At 38.6% G+C, this 20,670-nt stretch overlaps 1 protein-coding gene across 2 annotated transcripts in view; it reads right to left on the reverse strand.

Moving 5' to 3' along the window:
* Positions 1-20,670, reverse strand: part of ASAH2 (N-acylsphingosine amidohydrolase 2) — a 70,041-nt gene that overhangs the window by 43,074 nt on the left and 6,297 nt on the right. For both annotated transcript variants that reach the window (XM_038009218.2, XM_007963452.3), the window contains exons 3-6: positions 20,354-20,503; positions 12,986-13,162; positions 11,531-11,658; positions 10,295-10,372 (exon numbers count right to left, since the gene is read on the reverse strand). In XM_038009218.2, the coding sequence (XP_037865146.2) occupies positions 10,295-10,372; positions 11,531-11,658; positions 12,986-13,162; positions 20,354-20,503 (533 nt within the window). The remainder of the gene's footprint in view (positions 1-10,294; positions 10,373-11,530; positions 11,659-12,985; positions 13,163-20,353; positions 20,504-20,670) is intronic.

Raw genomic sequence — 20,670 nt, forward strand, 5'->3', positions numbered from 1 at the left:
AAAAAATATTCTTCAAAGCAAAGTTCAAAAGAAAGGAAGAAAGCTTTAGTTTCAGAAGTTAAGAATTCAGACATAAAAGGATGAATACATCTCTGATAGTAAGCATTTTAAAATAATGCTTATGTCACAGCTAAATGTAAAATAGGAAGTAAAGTGCTACTTGAATCAGCATGATGTAATTAAAAGTACTGCAGAAAGTCAAGAGATTGGGGACCTTATCCTAGTTTGTAGCAAAGTTAGTCAAAATTTCTGGACTAAAATTTAAAAATTATTGAGACTGAAAAATAGATTTCAACTATACTTTATGAATCAGTAAACAACATATTAATATAAAACACTACAATTTTTTTTCCTTCTGTGTAAAGGAGGTATTTGGAGAAAAGGATCTCTAGTGACCCTTAATTCAGACATTGTGTGTGTCCTACTCCGAAACAAAGAGAAAAGCAGGTTCCATACACTCAGACCCGGGCTTCCCTGTCCAGTGTGCAAGTTGTGTCCTGTACAAAGAACACTGGCAAAGCGGGTAAGGGGTTAAAGCCAGCCTCTGTGCAGCTCACGGAGCCAGGCACTTCAGCCAGCCCAGAAAAGAGGATGCACTTGTGTAACTTAGACAAAGGTTCTATGTGCTAGCATGGCCCTCCCCGACCTAAACGTCCACAAATAGGGAAATAGAATACTGTGGACCCATTCAAAGGTACTGTTCAGAAGATTCATAGCAACATGGGAGCTCTTCAGTAAATAAAATATAGGAGGCTGTAATGGGCTGAATAGTGTCACTGGAAAATGCATGCTCATCTGGAACCTCAGAATGTGACTGACTTACAAATATGGGTTTTATAGATGTAATCAAGGTAAAGATTAAGTGATATTATACTGACTGCATGTAGGCTCTGAATCCAATGACTAGCGTCCTCACAACAAGAGGAAAGGAACAGAGAGACACCCAGAGACATAGAGAAGAAGGTGATATGAAGATGGGGGCACAGATTGGGGGCATGTGTCTACAAGCCAATGAAGCCAAGGATTGATGGGAACTACTAGAAGCTAAAAGAGATGCATGGAACAGATTCCCCCCTCAGAGTCTCCAGAAGGAACCAACCCTGCTAATGCCTTGAATTTAGATTTCTGGCCTCCTGACCTGTGAGAGAATAAATTTCTGTTGTTTTAAATCACCTAGTCTTTGATAATGTGTGTCTTCCCTAGGAAACTAATACAGAGGCTAATATTATATTACAGTAGCTGAAAATACCAGCTCTGGGGTCAGACATGAGTTACTTAATTTATTTGAACCTCAGTGTTCATACCTGTAACATAATGATAATAGTAGTATCTGCATTTGACAATTAAAATAACTAATACATGTGAGGTGCTTAGCACAAAGACTGGCTGATACCAAGAATGGAATAAATGTTTACTACGAGAATGTGGGTGACGCTATACTGATACTACTGCTGCTGCAGCTGCAGATGATGATAATGATGATAAGGGAAAGAGACAAAAAGCTCTAAGCATAAATAAATATATATATATACACACACATATATCTATGATTCGTAAGATTAATACAATGTTAAATATATGGGGGCAGTGTTCAACATTCACAACACAAGTATATTCAACCCACGTGGTATGGGCATGAAATGATTCAGTGAGGAGAGCCTGCCCTCTTGTGACAGGGACATGAGTGCTCACAAAATGCCCATGTGCTCTTCTATTTCCCAGTCTCATTTGCAAGGAGGGGCGTGTGAATAGCTCTGACTATTAACACGTGTGCAGAAGGACTATCCAATCTTCATTAGACTTTCCATGAGTGGAAAATAAGTCTTCAATGTGTTCAGCCACTGGAATTTCACGTTCTATCTTGTGTGGCACCTGCCATTAATTACCTTCACACCCTCGTTTTCAGTAGCTCACAATCATCCTCACCCCAACCCGCCGCAAACTGGAGAAGAAGAGGAAAGGGTGTTTCATCGTCTCATACGGGAAGGATTATTGGGCCCAGACTTTTACCCAAAGGGCAAGCTAAATTTTAAACCAACAGAAGAAAAGAATACACACTGGACTGCTCAGATTTTAAAAAGACAATGAGCTCTAGCCAGAAGAGCCCTCCTCAAGTTACAGGCACACCTGGGACAAGTATCCTGCAGAATATTTCTACCATCTCCACCCCAGAGAAGAGATGTACATTCTCAAGGAATCCTTTTGTTATCTTCAAAAATCCTGAATGAAAAAGTCCTTCTAAATAACAATATTGGAGAAATATCTCATAAGAGTAAATTTCATTAAGTTATAGCAGTCAAAATCCCTGCACCACACCTTTAATCCCAGCACTTTGGGAGGCCGAGGCAGGAGTTCGAAACCAGCCTGGTCAACATGCAAAATCCCATCTCTACTAAAAATACAAAAATTAGCCGGGAGTGACAGCACACACCTGTAATCCCAGCTACTCGGGAGGCTGAGGCAGGAGAATCACTTGAACCCCCGGGAGACGGAGGTTGCAGTGAGCCAAGATCATGTCACTGCACTCCAGCCTGGGTGACAGGGCGAGACTATCTCAAAAAATAACAATAAAAAAATTTAAAAATCCTTGCACATTACATGGTAAGTGATCAACAAGAAACAGGAAATGGCCAATAGAGTATTGCTTTTTTAATTGAGCCAAACCATGAATTGAAGAAATTCAAAGGAAAACAACAGTGATTTGACTTTTTTAAGCCTGTTACTTGGCAACAATTGTAAAGCATGATAATACTAATTTTGGCAAGAGTATGACAAACAACATTCTGCTCATATTTGAGTAACGGGAGAGTAAACCAACAAAGGAGTGTTTGGCAATTTATAGGAAAAGCTTTAAAATATAAACATTCTCTTTGGCTCAGGAATCCCATTCTAGCAATTTAGCTTAAGGAAATCATTGGCAAATATGTATCCGTTCAAGAATGCTTATCATAGGCTGGGCGTGGTGGCTCATGCCTGTAATCTCAACACTTTGGGAGGCCGAGGCAGGCAGATCACTTGAGGCCAGGAGTTTGAGACTAGCCTGGCCAACATGGTGAAATCCCGTCTCCACTAAAAAACTACAAAACTTAGCCCGGCGTGGTGGTGTGTGCCTGCAATCCCAGCTACTCAGGAGGCAGAGGCAAGAGAATCGCTTGAACCCAGGAGGTGGAGGTTGCAGTGAGCCAAGATTGCACCACTGCACTCCAGCCTGGGCAACAGAGCAAGACGCTGTCTCAAAAAAAAATGCTTATTATGATGTATTTTATGACGGAAAACACTGAAAACAACCTAAATAACAAATGATTGCTGATTAGTTGAGTACAGTATGACACATAGAATGGAATACTACATAGCAGTTTTTAAATGGTGATTTAAAAAATACCAACTGACATTGAAAGATATTCATAAGGTACTGCTAAATTAAAAAAATAGTTAACAAACTGTAAATATAATAAAATCCCACTTTTTTAGAAAAAAGTATAAATGTGCTTAGTAAAAGTCTGAAAGACTGTGACGCTATCTCTGAGTGTCAGGATCCCCAGATGATTTTTTTACTTTTTAATTTTTTTTCTTACTGTGGAAATTTTAGAAAATATATAAAAGAAAAGAAGATTTTAAAAATTACTTGATACAGCACCAAGAATGAACCCTAAGGTAAACTATGGGTGATAATGATGTGTCAATGTAGGTTCATCAGTTGTAAGGAATGTACCACTCTGCTGGGGGATACTGATAGTTGGGGAGGCTGGGCATGTATTGGAAAAAGGTGCATATGGGAACTCTCTGTACTTCCTGCTCAATTTTGCTGTAAACCTGAAACTGCTTTTAAAAATACAGTTTATTAATTAAAATAATAATAAAGTCTATTAAAAAAAAAAACTATGCCCAACACTGGCACAGTATCATTTCTGCATTGTTCTATTGCTCAAAGCAGTCACAGGACCAGCCAAAGTTCAAGAACTAGGAAAATAATCTCCACCTTTTAATGGAGAGTGGCAAGGTCACTTTGGATAAAACGTGGAATAAGGGCAATTATTGTGTTGTTGCAGCCATTTTTATAAACTACAATCTGCCATTTAAATATATATTTTAAAAATAACTATTAATCCAAAAAACGTAAGAGGTGAGAGAGGAGGAAAACGAAGCACTGAAAAGGTGAGACAAATAGCACAAAGTGAGGAGATACAGAAAAGCTCAGATATGATCATCACAATTCCTGAAAATACATTAAATTTGCTTGAAAAACAAAGATTGTCAGAGTATAAAAGAAATAACTAAAGCTATATGATATTCATAAGAGACACCCTTAAAACGTAAGAACAAAGAAAAGTTCAAAGAAAATTGCAGAAAAATATACATGGCAAATTCTGCGTTAGCCACATTAACAGACTATGTAGACTTTAAGACAAAAAAAGTATTAGATAAGAAGAGGATCACTACAAAAACAAACAGATACTTGATGGTCTCAGTACATGGAGATAACACTGTTAATATTTTTATAGTATTTTAAAGCTTCTAGTGCACAGTGAGTGAAATCAAGTGAGCATCCACATTTACAGAAAGACCTTTTAGTCATGTGTATTTCCTATTATATGTTCTACATAGAAAAATGAACAGAAGCAAATGCACCTGAATATTAACCATGATTGATTTGAGGTAGTATAATTTAATTTAATTTTTCCTTCCTTTCTACTTTCTTTATTTTTCAAGTTTTCTATGGTAAGCACACACTATTTTTATACTGAAAAAAAAAACTTAGAAAAAAATAATAATCTCCCAGATTTTTTTCAGGTTAAGTAAGAACTTTCCAGAAATCTAACAAGTTGTCCAATATCTTCAGCCAACTGTTTTTTTATGACTTTGGTTTCTAAATTTGGGACAGTTTAAACTACACAAGGGTGATCAATCTCTGTTATCAGTCAACAGTCATCATCTTTGTCATCAAAAAGTCCTTATTAGGCACCTTCACCTACCGGGCAGGGGAGGGGGGTGAACCTGACCCAGGATGAAAGATCACTGCACAACCATGACCAAGCCCCACTGAAGAAGAATACAGGCAAGCAGAAAGTAAAGTTAGAGCAGGAAGACAGCATCAAGTTTCACAACATGGAGCAGAACAAGAAAAAGAGGTTCAGTGAAAGATGTAGAAACAGAAAGCAGAGGCCAAGCACAATGGCTCAGGCCTGTGATCCCAACACTCTGAAATGTTAAGGTGGGAGGATCCCTTGAGGCCAGGACTTCAAGACCCATCTAGGCAACATAGCGAGACCCTGTCTCTATTTATTTTTTAAATAAAAGCAATAAATAAAATAAACAGAGAGGAAGGCTTTATAAACCAGCATTCATGCTAATGATAGAGAAGGCATTTAGGAAGACAAAGACAAGATGAGATGAAAACAAGAGAACAAGAATGGTTTGACAGAGGGCAGTCACTAAAGTTTCAGCATTTGCTATTTGAGTGGGGTTAAGTGGACGGAGGGGAAAGTGTAGAGTTGGAATAGAGAAAGCCACAGAGAATAAATAGTCAGACATTACAATTTAAGAAAAATAATTCAATTATTCTGTGTCAATTAAAAACAAAATATTTTATGTAAAAAAATTTTTAAATAAAGAAGTCATAGTCATAGATGAAAGAGAAGATTTTTATATATACTGCAACTGAGTTCTGTAAGTCAATACCATTCGAATAAATTAGTGTAATAGCACAAATAGGATTTTTCTAACTTTTTACACAAATGATTCAAATAGCTTACACAAATCACTGCCCTTGTCATCTTAAAAATATGCTTTTAAAGGGCCCCCTTACAAGACCACTGACTATAAGAATAAAAAGTTTGCAATATATAAATAGAAGGCAATGGAGAGGAGAGAAGAAAATAGGAGAGGAGGAAGAGGAAAAGGAGGAGAAGGGAGATGAGGAGAGAGGAGGAGGAAGAAGAAAAGAAGAGGAAGGAGAAGAAGGAAGGAGAAGAGGAGTCCATGTGACGCTGCAAATTCAAGGAAGAAAACTTGGCAGAAGAAAAGAGGAAGGCAAAGAGAAGAAAAGCAAGACAAAGCCTTTTCAATTGCAGTATCCTTGAAGAAATAAGTCAGCCTCCTCACCTGTCTCAGAGCTGCCTTTGTAAGTGTAGCTGTGTGAGTAGTACCTCTTCCACTGACCACAACTGCCACTCAGATTATCTGCACTTGTGACTTTCTTTTTGATGTAGACATTTGAAACCTGTTTTGCTTTCTCCTTTCATGTTTTCTTCATACACATAGTGTCTTATTGCATCCGAGACCCTCAAGGTTCTGTTTATTCTCCTCCATTGGATGACAGACCCTTTGGGGTACCTTACAGAGTCTCCCAAAGTGAATTTTGTAAATGTTACACAGCTTATATTTTAATTCACAATTCAGAACATCCCAAACATGTTCTCCATGTCTGGAGAAAAAACATTGAATGCTTTCATGTAAGGGGAAAAAGGCACAAGATAGCAATTTTTTTCTGACATAGAATTTTCTACCATAGATTTTTCGGACGTAGAGCAACTAGAGCAAATGGTGGTCTAACAATTGTAAAGGGCTTAATGGTTCATGGAACAGTTCCAGGAATATAATTTTATTTCATTCCTCAAGTCTACACTCTTCCCAACCCTTCGACAGCCCCAACTCCCAACCCAAGCTTGAAACACTTTAATGAGTTTTTATTCCTCTTGGTATAAAACAACAAATTCTTTGTCATGCCATCTAATCTCTATCTCTTACTTTGTCTTGCATCACCCTGCCCCATTGACCCCTGCACTCCAGCCACACACACCTTTTACCAGTTCTTCAAATGCTTCCCCATTTGTGTTAAATGTTCTTTTCCAATCCCCCCATTTTTCCAGTTAATTCCTACTCCAGTTCCCAGCTCCCGCTGTTGTCACTTCCTCAGGGAAACCTTTCCCAATCTCTCAGACAAGGTCAAATTCCTTTAAGATAGTTCTACACATCTGCCTTTCTTAGCACTGAGCCCAATTATAATTTTACATGTATTGTATGCCTATCTGTATGACTGCTGTCTCCTTCAGTAGACTGAAGTCCTATAAGGGCAGCAACTCCATGTGTATTTGTTCATCAGTGTATCCCATAATAATTTCTGTGTGGAGAGAAGATATGATAGCCACATTTGAAAATATGACACTGAGTCTCAGAGAGTTTAAGGGATTCATTCCAGTAGTACAAATATGGGTACTAGATTCCAAGGTACTGGATTCCTGATTTCAAGGCCAGGGAATACATCATTCCAAGGAGGTACTACATGGCTCATAGTAGGTCCCTAGTACAGACTTGCTGAATGAAAAACTGAAAACAAAAATGAAAGTAAGAAGGAATGAATTATGAACTCGAATATGGTTTTCATTGTGAAGAAGATAATCTTGGCTGTGATGCTGGGCAGGTCACATCACCTTTCTAGGCCCTTACTCCTCTGCTGAAGGTTGAACTAGGTCATCTCCATGTTCTGTGATTCTGAGTTGCTGTGCTTCCAAACTCCTCTCACCTTGGGATTCTGTCTAACAGCAGGCACCTACATGTGGTGGGTGAGTTACTTAGCAGCCCAGATTTGACTTTATATTTTGGATCATTTTTAACGTGTTCAAAGAGCAATTACACTATGAAACAAGAGGCAATTGCAGGAGCAATTACATCAAAGATAACATACGGCCGCTACAGAAACAATGGAAAGTTATTGCAGGGTGTTAAGCACAACAGATGGAAAAGATTTGCTATAACCTTGACAGTTGACCGAAGAACTTCCAGATACATGCTATAATTGTATGTAAGGAAGCAAAGAACATCTGGCCAAAAGAATAGTATTTTTGAATTTTCTGTTGCAGTTATTAAATGATTCAAAAACTGACCAGGTGCAGTAGCTCACACCTGTAATCCAAGCACTTTGGAAGGCCGAGGTGGAAGATGACTTGAGGCCAGGAGTTTGAGATCAGTCTGGGCAACAAGCAAGACCCCATTTCTACAAAAAATGAAAAAAAAAAAAAAATAGCTAAATGTGGTGGTGAGCGCCTGTAGTCCCAGTTACTAAGCAGGCTGAAGTAGGAGGATCACTTGAGCCTAGGAATTTGAGGCTGCAGTGAGCTATGATCACGCCATTGCTCTCCAGCCTAGGCAACAGAGCAAGAGCTTGTCTCAGGGAAAAAAAGAAAAAAAAAATGTTCGAACGCTACTAAAAGGGAATTGTAAATGGTCTTGGTCCTTCAGCCAAGAGTTAAATAGAAACTATAAGGGCGACTCTATCTCCTTGTCCCAACAAATTTGGGATACTCAGTGTAACTAGCAGAGATATATGCTCTTATCCTGCCCTTCTTGTAACTGAATGCCCCACTAAAGTGCTCTAGAATCCGGACCTGTCTTACCTTTCCAGTACACCTCTTACCCACGCCCTGACCTCACCCACACTCTGGCCTCATGACTGTCTGTTTTTCATGACCCCATGAGAAATCCCATGACTCCTTGAAGGTCCAGTTCAAATGTCATTTTCTCTTGGAAGCCTTCCACAGTGCTCTCAGGAAAAACTCAGGGCTACCTCCTCCAAACTCCCACAGAATTATTTATGCTCATGTGATAGTGCTGTTGGTCATCTGGTTCATGTTATGGTTACTTGTTTATCTATGTATCTCTGTCTCCTGCCCCAATCACCCCACCGGCTTGTGAGACCCTTATAGATAGAAACCATGCCTTATTCATCATAACATACCCCACTCACACAGTTACATGCCTGACATTTAGAAAGTGTGTTGAGTTAAATAAATGCTAAGGGGCAACTAATCAAGAGATAAATTCATTGTAATAGAAGAATAAGTCCTATTATGTCAGCCCACATAGCAAATTTTATTAGGGAGCTTTTAGTGACTTCACTTTTAACATAAAAGAGGAACTCAAATGCTAAGAATTGCAAGCATTCTAATAATGGAATTATTTAGAAGAGGTAGAATATGTTTTCTATTCCTTTTTAGCTAAAATGATTAAACTTTTTTCTGTGTTAGGCACAGAACTAGAGTTGTGTATGCATTATCTCATTTAATCCTCAGACAACCCTATGAGGTATTAATATTCCCATTTTCGAATAGGATAGTTAAGGTTTAAGTGGATTAGGTTACTTTCTCCAGGCCACAGAGTTAGTAAGTGGCAGAGGGCTGGGATTTGAAGCCAAGTTAACCTTACCTTAAGACCTGAACTTTTTATTATCATGTTGTTCTCCACCTACTTTTAGGGCCAACTCTGGTGTGTGAACTGTGAATCATAGTTTTTAATGTTTTTCTTCACCACTTTTTTGTCACTTTTACTGCGAGTTTTATTCACATAGCATCTTTCACTTAGATATTTTATAATTCTATTTGGTAGACCCTTTATCATCTATCTAATCATTATTATCAACATTTTAAATACTTACTTTATCCCACAGTATGCTCAAAAATACTTAGGGATGAGAAACAGGAAGACAGTCACAGAACTTGTCTAAAGTCACATTGCTAATAAGTGACCCCAAACCATTTGACTCTAGCACCCAGCTCTATCTGATACTTCCCTAGGGCATGTCTGTATCATTTGCAAGTCCATAGGTCAAAGAGTCTGGAACTATGCTACCCACCCAGTCAATTGCTGAGTCAGGCCAGTTGCAGTAACCAAAATCACATATGAATGCAAATGCCTTATTTTCAAGAAAACAAAATCCATGTGCTTTCTTAAATGCTGTCACTCCCAGATAATGGTGCTAAAAGCTGGCCCCAGCTGTAATTTTCCCTCACTTGCTTCCTTTAGGTGTTCTCAGTTCTATTTTATCCCTACTTGGCATTGTCCTATATTGGACTTAATCCTTTTAGGGAAACACAGGTAAATAATCTCAAAAACATAATCACTTTCCTGGTTGGTCAGATTGTTTTTTCATTTTATTAGGAGAGAACTGTTTACCATCATGGAAGCTCCACATGTGAGATCTTGATAACATAATAAGCATTAATGTTTATTGAGTTTTTACATCATATGTGAGATGCTGTGCCAAGCTCTTCACCAAGATCCCTCATTTATCATCCCTATATTAAATCTGTTTTGCAAGTGCAGAACTAAGCCCTGAGAAGCTGAGAACCCCGTACAAGGCCTATGGCTGGACCCCAGTTGTGTCTGACTCCAGAGCCTGGACTCTTAACCACACAACTTATTCTCAGTGTGTGCTGGTACTATTCTGGTCTCTTTTCCCCTCTCTTTAACTAAGAAAAGCTACCCAGACAGAATTATTTTTAAAAAGGAAATAGAGTACCTGATAAGGCCCAAGTCATCTCCATTCAAATCTACCATTTTCAAGACTACCATTTCCTTGTCTGTATTTGAAGAATACCTAGTCAGGAAAACAGAAAAGCACAGTCAGTTCTGTGTTAGAGACTGACCCTCATGTAAGATGAACAGTAGCAGCTGACACAAAAACAAAAATGCCTCTCAGTAAGTGAGATGTCTTGACAAACAGTGGTTCTGTGAACTGCATCCAGTACCTCATTTCTCAGCTAAGGAAAGGGTATGTAATTGCAATCAAAGTTTGGGGGACTAGGGTCAAGTAACTCGAGCTGAAATATACATATTTTTATATAATATACAATATTATATAACATATAGGTATTTCTTACAAAAGAGATTTGTCTTTGAAATTTCCACTCATATCAATTTTTAATGAAATCTCTTTAAAAGAGCAGGGAATTTGCAAAATCAAAAGCATTCAAGACCTGCAACTTAAGTGTTCTTTTATGTCCTCTCAAAGGAAATCAGATTACATTTTCTAAAAATCATCTCCTTTGAAAGGTATTGGAAAATATGCAGAAAAATGTAAAATGTCAAGTGGTCAAGTTAAAACTGTGATATTATTTTACAGTGTTACAGTAACCAAGCACTTCTCTTCTGTCACAAACCTAGTTCACCACTTAAAAAAAAAGACAAAAGGCAAAATAATGCTCTCCCTTGGTTTTTCCATTCAAATATGTGGGTTTATTTCTTACTCTTCTGTCCACATTCTTTATCCTTTTATTTTCTCTGTCTAGCCACACTCTTGTGGACTAAGATGATTTATTCTGGATAACACATAATAAAAGAGCTATTCATTAATTTAATAAATATGCATTGTGCACATTTTTATCTCCATTTACTCATGAAGAAACTGAGTGACAATAAATTAAGATAAGTAAATCACTAAAGGTCGCATAATTAGAAAGCAATAAAACTAAGCTGAGACCACAGTTGTTCCTGATTTCAAAGCCCAGAGTACTTCAACATCCACACTGGCTCCCATAATCAACAAAGTGGAAAGATTCCTGAATAAACTGGTGTTTGTTTCTACATCACTTTTTGTTTCTACTTGTCTTAGATTATAAAGATGTTTCTAAGACACTGTAGCTGTAATACTCTCTTAGGACCTCACCATATTCATCAAGTAACAGCCCTGTACTTAGATTTTGTTGCTGTTCCCTAAAGGGAATGAAACGATATCATTTTGAAGATTTCTCCTCACCTTGCTCTCTCTGACTGCGGATTTTGAAGGTAAGAATAGGGACTTCTGTTGATCTGCACACCGTCCACACTTCCTTTATTGATGAAGATTTTACCTGGTTTCATATTTGTGTGTGCTATGTCAATGCTCTGAAGGTTAAAAAAGAGGGAGCTGTTACAAGCTTAGAAATCCTAGTGGGGATAATGACTTAGTCAATACAAACAGAAGAGCCCTGTGAACAATTTCCTTTGTCTCTAATGTGTCCACATTATGGGATAAAAGCTGGAGAACCACATTGCTGTTGCCATTCTGGAGGTAAACAGAAATGGCTTTCAAGGTTAAGATAAAGGAAATGCCACGCTGTGTGGAAGCACAGTACTGATTAATGCCTGCGCTCACAAAAAGCCTCATCTGCTGGTCTCTCCGGACTGCTAAATGAAGCTCAATTTGTCACTTCAGATAGCCAAAATGGGAGACTTGACTCCTACAACACTAATACAAGTTTTGCTAACATGTGTTTCCACCTCCCTACCTTTGCCATTCTACCACCAAGGCAGAGTTGTTCAAACTTTTTTGACTGTGAACTACAGTGAGAAATACATTTTTCATCATAGCTTAATACACATCAACATACGCATCCCAAAACAAAAGTTCACAAAGCAAACTATACCCTGACTGTGTGTTATACATTATATCTTACAATCTATTTTTTAGCATTTTTTTGTAATGTTTTTTGCAACCCATGCAATTGATTTCATAAGCCTTTAATACATTGCAAGCCTCGGTTTGCAAAACATCATTGTAAAGCAATTTCTGCCTATGCTAGCTGGATCCCTGAATTTTGGGGGTGACACTGTAAGAAAAAAATAGAGAATAAGCCTGGAATACAATAAAATGAAGCAAAACATTAGCAAGGATCCTATGCAACAAAATAATAAGCTGGAAGACAGAAAAGAGAGGAGTATAAGCTCAAACCAGAAACAGGAGAGGAGTTTAAGGGTATTTGTCAGGAGCGCCACGGAGGTCTGCATCTGTAGTAGAGAACTTGAAAAACTGGGATGTGTATTTCCAAGTTGGATTCTCTTTGTACTTTGGGAAATATTTTAAAATCTTAGAATTATTTGTAATTACTTTTAGCTCCTTCATGGGTTTCTCTTTGTGTGACTTTGTGCAAAGAACAGACTATGTAGTGCCCTCTACAAAGAACCCCAAAAAAAATGTTTTCTGTCTGTTTAAATAACTACGTCGGGCTTACTCCCATAGAAGCCTTCTTTTCCAATCATCCATGCCTCAGCCCCAACAGCCCATAGCTCAGAACCAGAAGCTAAGAGAGGGTCAGGGAGGAGAAAGAATGGTACATGCTAATACTATGCTCAGACTCAAATCCTATAGGGACCCTTCATATCACATCCAATCACTCCTAAAATACTTATAAGCAATGGTAAAGAACAGCTGCCTCTGGAGCTCTTTGCCTACCTTCAAGATACCTGTGACCATGTGCTGAAAAGTTCGATTGCTAAATCCTTCACTGGCAATTACAAACACAGTATACTGGAAATATCCTGCAGGACCTGAATGAGTGTGAGTGCCACTCAGGATGACATTGTCTCTTCTGTACAGGGAGCCATATTTACTCTGCAGTCTGTTCAGGACCTTCAAGAAAAAAAGTAATTGAACTAAGAAGAGGGATAACATAGGAGCTCAACATGAGAAAAGGCTTTCATGAGTTCAATCACTGATCTATACCAATAACATCTGTATGAATCCATTCTCATGCTGCTAATAAAGACATACCTAAGACTGGGTAATTTGTGAAGAAAAGAGGTTTAATTGACTCACAGTTCAGCATGACTGGGGAGGCCTCAGAAAACTTATAATCATGGCAGAAGGGGAAGTAAACATATCCTTCTTCACATGATGGCAGGAAGGAGAAGTGCAGAGTGACAGAGGGGAAAGCCCCTTATAAAATCATCTGATCTTGTGAGAACTCACTGTCATGAGAACAGCAGCATGGAGGTACCCACCCCCATGATTCAATTACCTCCCATGGGATCCCTCCCACGACACATGGGGATTATGGGAACTAAAACTCAAGATGTGATTTGGGTGGGGACACAGCCAAACTATATTAACATTCCTTTCAAATGGCCCCTCTATGTTTGAGGATATTATCATAGTAATAACAATGAAATAATAATAACAATACTTAACATTTTACGGATTCTTGCTATGAGCAAACACAATGCTAGGTATGTTATATATAGTACGTATTTAAAAATCTTTATTACAATTTCAAGAGCTACACAGGTATTGTTAAGCCCATTTTTAGCTGAGAACATTGAATTATACAAAAGTTAAATAATTTGCCTGTTGATCTAATAAGTAGCAGAGCCAGACTCCAGACCCACGTCTAACTAGAGAACCAGTACTCTTATGCATGCATCATTCAACAGGTGCTCTAAGCAAAAGAATATATGAGGTTCCTGTCTTGAAGATATTTTTATTCTAATGAAAGACAAAGACAGTAAGCAAGCAAATAAATATTAAATATTATATCATAGAGTGATAAATGCTATGAAGAAAAATATTGTTGCATAAGGAAAAAGAAACTAGTGGGTGTTAGTGAGGAAAGATCTTCTAAACAGGGGCACTCTTTTAGCAGAGGCTTAGATGAAGAAAGTAAGCTGGCTGTGCAATATCTGGGGGAAAAGCAACTCAGGTATAGTGAGCAGAAACTGCAAAGGTTTTTAAGCTACTCTACTACCTCATTTCCCAGATGAAGAATTCAGTACACCTTGAAACGAACTCTTAGACTTGTTGGTCTAGGGGAAGCCATCCCCTATGATGCAAGGACACCCTAATAATCCTGTGGAGAGACCTAAGAGGATAGGAAGCATCCTGTCAGCACTAACTTGCTAGCCATCTGAGTGAGCAACCTTAGAAGTAATTTCTTCAGCCTTGGTCAAGCCATCAAACAACTGCGGCCCTAGCCAGCATCTGAGTGCCACATCATGACACAGAAGTGATGATATATAACTTGTTCTAAAACAAGTCAGAATCGTCTAACCAAGCCACTCTGGGAATCCTGATGCACAGAAACCTTGAACAACATGTATTATTGTTGTTTTAAGCCACTAAGTTTTTAGGCGATTTGTTGTACAGCAATAAACAACTAATACAAAGAAACTCAGTAAATGTTTAGTGAATAAGTCAATCAATGAACATCCAAATGCAAGACTAATGTCTTCATATGGTGCAGACACATCAAGAAAACACCAGAGAGAATACTGGTGATGTTGCTGAGTACCTGTTGCTGTTTATGCTTTAATAAGCTGCAATCTAAAGTTTGGTATCTTTGCGACTTTTAGTGAAAGATAATTAAAAAATGATCCAGCAGTTTGTAACACAAAGGATAAATGCTTGAAGGGATAGGTACCCCATTTTCCATGATGTGATTATTAGGCATTGCATGCCTGTATCAAAGCATTTCATGTACCCCATAAATATATGTACCACGTACACACAAACATTAATTAAAGAAAAGGAAAGATCCAACAGAAGTGTCAAACCCAAAGCAGTCGTTAGCAATGTTTACCTTGAGGATGGCATAGACACTCTGATGAGCTGTCTCTCTGGAACATGCAATAAAATTAAAAGCCCTCATTTACATTCGCCAATTTCTGTGGTGTAAAAACTCCTCATCATGATCAATTTCAAGCTACCAAAAGCTTAACAGCCAGCTCACAATGTCCCCGAATATTTACAAATTGGCTCTTATGAACTTGTGCAAGCTAGTTCCAGCTCACTGCTGGTAAGTGGGGAGTAGCAGCTTCTGTGCTATGTACTTAATATACATAAAGATAACCATTCAACCTCTGATCTACACCATTCTCATTCCAGTCATAACCATCTTGCCTCATTAACCTCTCCATGTCCCAAAGACTGATTGTTTGGTTACCATGTCCACATAAGCAATCCTATGATGCAAGACAAATACAGAATGGAAGTATAATCTAACTAGATTAACATCCTTCTATATTCCCTCTGTTTGATCCTAACTCCAGCCCCAATCCCTCATCACTCTCGTATATTATTCCATACTGTAACTACCACACTCACGAAGAAGAAATGTCTGTAAAGAGAAGAGAAAATGATCAATGAAGGGACACCATGGAAAGCTGAACTAAAGTCAGAAGCTGATGTTCTTAACAATTTACAGCTAAGACAGGAAGGTAGTAGAGAAAAAGAGCCACAAGTCACCTTAAAACTCCTTAACCCCATCCTATTTATTCCTAAAGAACTGTGACATTAGGGCTTTCGAATTAAATGCGTTTCTTCATGTCTACTCAAGTATCAAGCCCTTAAAAAGACAGAAATTATGAATCTTGAATTTTAAAACAAAAAAGACTACAAACAGTACACATGAATTTTATTTTAAACTACAATCTCTGATACGAAGCCAGACATATGGGACTTCTAGGGGGAAAAAAAGAAAAACGTAAAACCTAGTTATATAACAATGCCAGGAAGATAGCCATTGAAAATAACATGTTTCCCAGTTCATGAAAGGAGGGCATTTTAACACAGGACAAAGCAGCTACGTTTATGTCTACAGCTCACTTCTGTCTTCAGTTTCTATTCCATTTCCTATCGCTGACAGTCTTGGGAGCATGACATAGAAAAACCTAGAAAGTCCTTCTGTTTTCCTGTCCTGCCTCACTGCACAGAGACCTTCCATAATCTTCATTCTGTGCTGGAAATTTCATCTATCTTAAAGCCAAGACTGAGAACCTGCATAGAAGTAGGTGTTACAAATAATCTTAATAGCACTTATTTAGCTACATTTATTTCTCACTTTCTTCCCTTGGATTAATTTGGGAAAACTAAGTGGGTTCATTTAACGACCTTCCCACTGGGTCTCAGATTGCATGAGGATGTAAAAATAGGAAGAGACAGATAAATGGTGCCCACTATTGACTTGATAGCCTCTACAAACACACACATTAAACTCCTCCCCACTCTACCTGCCAAAGTCTACCTTTCGGTTCTTTCATTTCTGCTAATGACCATACTATTTCCCAATTAGAGCCATCTCATTTTTCAGAAAAGCAGTATAGTATAGTAGAAATGAGCATGAATTCTGACACCAAGATGCTTAAGTTTGAATCCTAGCTCTGATAGTTCCTAGCTGTGAAACCTTGGATAAGTTACTCAGTCCTCTGCGAACTTGGTTTCTCAATCTGTCAAATGATATAATAATAGCTCCCTCATAGAGGTGTTTGGAGGAGTAAGTACATTAATCCATACAAGGCACTGACAAGAGTTTCAGACTCAGCATGAATATTACGTTAAGTATTGGCTTTTATGTATATTCATGTCCAAATCTCACTCACATTTAATTTCTTTCTTTCTTTCTTTCTTTCTTTCTTTCTTTCTTTCTTTCTTTCTTTCTTTCTTTCTTTTCTTTTCTTTTGAGTCAGAGTCTCATTCTGTCACCTAGGCTGGAGTAGTGCAATGGAGTGACCTTGACCTCAGCTAACTGCAACCTCCACCTCCCAAGTTCAAGCAATTCTCCTGCCTCAGCCTCCCAAGTGGCTGGGACTATGGGCACCTGCCGGCATGCCTGGATGATTTTTGTATTTTTAGTAGAGATGGGGTTTCACCATGTTTGCCAGGCTAGTCTCAAACTCCTGACCTCAAGTGATCCACCCACCTCAGCTTCCCAGAGTGCTGGGATTATAGATGTAAGCCACTGCACCCGGCCGACTCACATTTAATTTCCTATACCACCACCATGTAGTCTCACTGACATCACATTGGTTTAAGATCTTTGTGCCAGCCTCACATGATAAAGGGGGAAATTGTTAGGCAAAATTATAAAAAATAAAAACCCTTCCAGCAACTCCAGTTTCCCTTTCTTGTTCCTTCAGCCTTTTAACATCTTATAAAACTCCCCTGGGTGAAATACCTCTGTTTGAAATACCTAGTATGATGATTACTGTTTTCTTAACTGGACCCTCACCAATAGAGCCTCAGTATCACTTTAAAGAGTCTGCTAATTTTTGTCCTCACTTCTAGTTCCACTCTATTCCAATCCATATCAAACATCTCTACCTGCTTAATCATCCTAAAACAAAATGGTGTTTGCATCACTCTGCCACTCAGAAGATTTCTCAGAGTCCATATCACCCACAGAATTAAAAACAAGCCGGCATCTCAGGCCCTCTGCAATTATGATAAACATATCTTCCAGACACGTCTGCAACTACATGCCTCTATATGTCCTAATAGATCTCCTCTGTTCCCTCATAAAAGAGTCTACATCCCTCCTTCATGCCTCTCTGTGTTCATTCTGTTTTTTCCATCAGATTTCTCTCCCTTCCCATCCTAACCATTTAAAATTCTGCTCACTCAAGTGTCATTTCTACCATGAAAATGTTTTCCTAATTTGCATTTCTTGAATCCCCATTGGTGATCTTAAAAGACCATATGTCCACAAAGTCAGATATTTTGCCCTTCAAGAAGTAAAGCTTACTTTTTCACCACTGAGTGTGAGCTGGACTTAGTGACTTGCTTAATGAATAGAACAGGGTGAAAGTAATGGTGTATAACTTCTAAACCTGGGTCATACAATGCACTGTAGCTTCCTCCTTGCTCTTTCTCTTGGATTACTCACTCTGAAGGAATCTAGCTACTGTGTCGGAAGGATAGGAAGAGTGAGGAACCGAGGCCTTTGGCCAACAGTCACATGAACAAACCATCTTGGAAGTGGACCTTCAAGCCTGGGTCAAGCCTTCAGATGACTCCTCCTTTGCCATCACCTTGATTGCCATAGAACCTAAACCAGAGCCACCTAGCCAAGATAGAATTCCTGACCCATAGATCATACGAGATAATAAATGTTTGTTGTTTTAAGCCATATAGTTTAGGGTAATTTCCTACCCAGTAATAGACAATTACTATCCTATCGTACCTTCCTTCGGTTAATTATAGCTATCTGTATACTTCTGTATACCTCTATATTTCACAGTCCTTCCTTCTATCCACCAACTAGAAAATGATCTCATAAAGGAGATGAATTATGACTTACTTAGTTATGTGTCCCCTGAAGTGACACTAGCAAAGTACCTTACAAAAAGCAAGTGGTCAATGCATTTTTCCCTCTAAGAGTATAGAATAATGTCACTTTTAAGAATGTATCTACTACAAAGACACATACATACAAATGTTTATTCCAGCACTATTCACAATAGCAAAGACTTAGAACCAACCCAAATGTCCATCCATGATAGACTGGATAAAGAAAATGTGGCACATATAAACCATGGAATACTATCCAGCCATAAAAAAGGGTGAGATCATGTCCTTCGCAGGGACACAGATGAAGCTGGAAACCATCATTCTCAGCAAACTAACACAAGAACAGAAAACCAAACACCACATGTTCTCACTCTTAAGTGGGAGGTGAACAATGAGAACACATGGACTCAGGGAGGAGAACATCACACACTGTGGCCTATCGGTGGATGGAGGGCTAGGGGAAGGATAGCGTTAGGAGAAATATCTAATGTAGATGACGGGTTGATGGGTCCAGCAAACCACCATGGCACGTGTGTACCTATGTAACAAAACTCCACGTTCTGCACATGTACCCCAGAACTTATAGTTAAAAATGACAAAAAAAATAAAAAAAGAATGTGGACTCAGGGATTAATCATACCTGTGTTCAGAATCCAGCTCTACCATTTGCTAACCGTGTGAAATTTGAAAAGTTACCTATCTTCTCCAAGACTCAGTTTTCTTATCCAGAAAATGGAAATAACAACAAAGCCACCTCACTGTTTTGTGGTAAGTGCAGGAGTGGAGAAGACACTTCATCCCCTGTCCTCATGTCTCCGCAGATGGGGGAGGCTTCAACTCTCCTCCCCAAGAGGGAACAATGTTAAAGTGATGCTTTTAGGCCATCTCATCATCCCTCTCACTGGCCCCTTCACATGGCATGAGGAGAAAAGTGTTTAATAGGTGAGGCTAGCAGAACCTGACATTGCATAATGGACCTTTATGGTCATCGTTCTGGTCAAAGATCCAGCGCTCCTCTTTCTCACATTCATGAATATGTGAGCAGACATTAACAGAACACATTCTCTCTTAGTGACCTGATCCCATGCAGAAAATATAACTGTGTCAGGGCTTAGAAATTGCCTTAGAAAGATAGAATTGGAAGTTCTATCAGTCGCTTGCTTGCTTGCTCGCTTTCTCACTCTCTCTCTCTCTCTCCCTCTCTCCTCCTCCTCCTCCTCCTTTTGTATGGATTTGACCATTTCAAATCCATACAAAAACAATCAGAATACTATAATGAATCCCTATGTGCCTATTACCCAGCTTCTATAACTACTAATTCATGGTCAACCTCATTTCAATGTTGTATTTTAATTCACATCTGATTCCTCACATGTATTCTCAATTGTCTGAGAACCTGAGGAAGGGCTTAGTGATTAATTGGTACTCTCCCAACTTCTAACAAGGAGAATTAAATAAGGGAATATATATATATATAAATGTAACCTGGCACATTATAAACTTTCAATAAAAACATTAGCATTAATAATGACAATGAGTCATCAGCAGAATTGAAAGCAACTTTTGACCAAGATAACTTAGACTGAAATAGTGAGGATCATTCTCCTTGTAAGATTATCTACTATATTGTCAAGAGTCTATAACATTGAAGGTAGTAGAATTTCAATGAATGAGAAACCAAGAGGAATTAGTTCCTGTCACATTCATCCACTTTTCCTTAAACCATATCATTTCTTTGTTCCTTTCTCCTCTCAAATCACTTACCTCCAGTCTGAGCCTTTGAGATACCATGCCTATGTCAATGCTGACAAACACTGTTCGATTGGACCCATCAGGTTCTGCCATGATGAAAGCACGACTGTACAGCCTGGTGAGGATGCCCTGTGCATTCTGGCCAGATTTGCTGTAGCCCATCTAAAGAGGGAGAGACAATCAGAACTGCTCTGTCTCACTCCCCTACTACTAGAAACCAGGCACAAACATACAATATAGATGACTGCAGAAAGACAAAGAAAAAACATCCACATGACATGGTGGCTCTGAGTGAGAGAATATATGTTTTCAAAAATTAAAAAGAAAAA

The sequence above is a fragment of the Chlorocebus sabaeus genome, chromosome 9 (assembly GCF_047675955.1).
Source record: "Chlorocebus sabaeus isolate Y175 chromosome 9, mChlSab1.0.hap1, whole genome shotgun sequence".
NCBI lineage: Eukaryota > Metazoa > Chordata > Mammalia > Primates > Cercopithecidae > Chlorocebus > Chlorocebus sabaeus.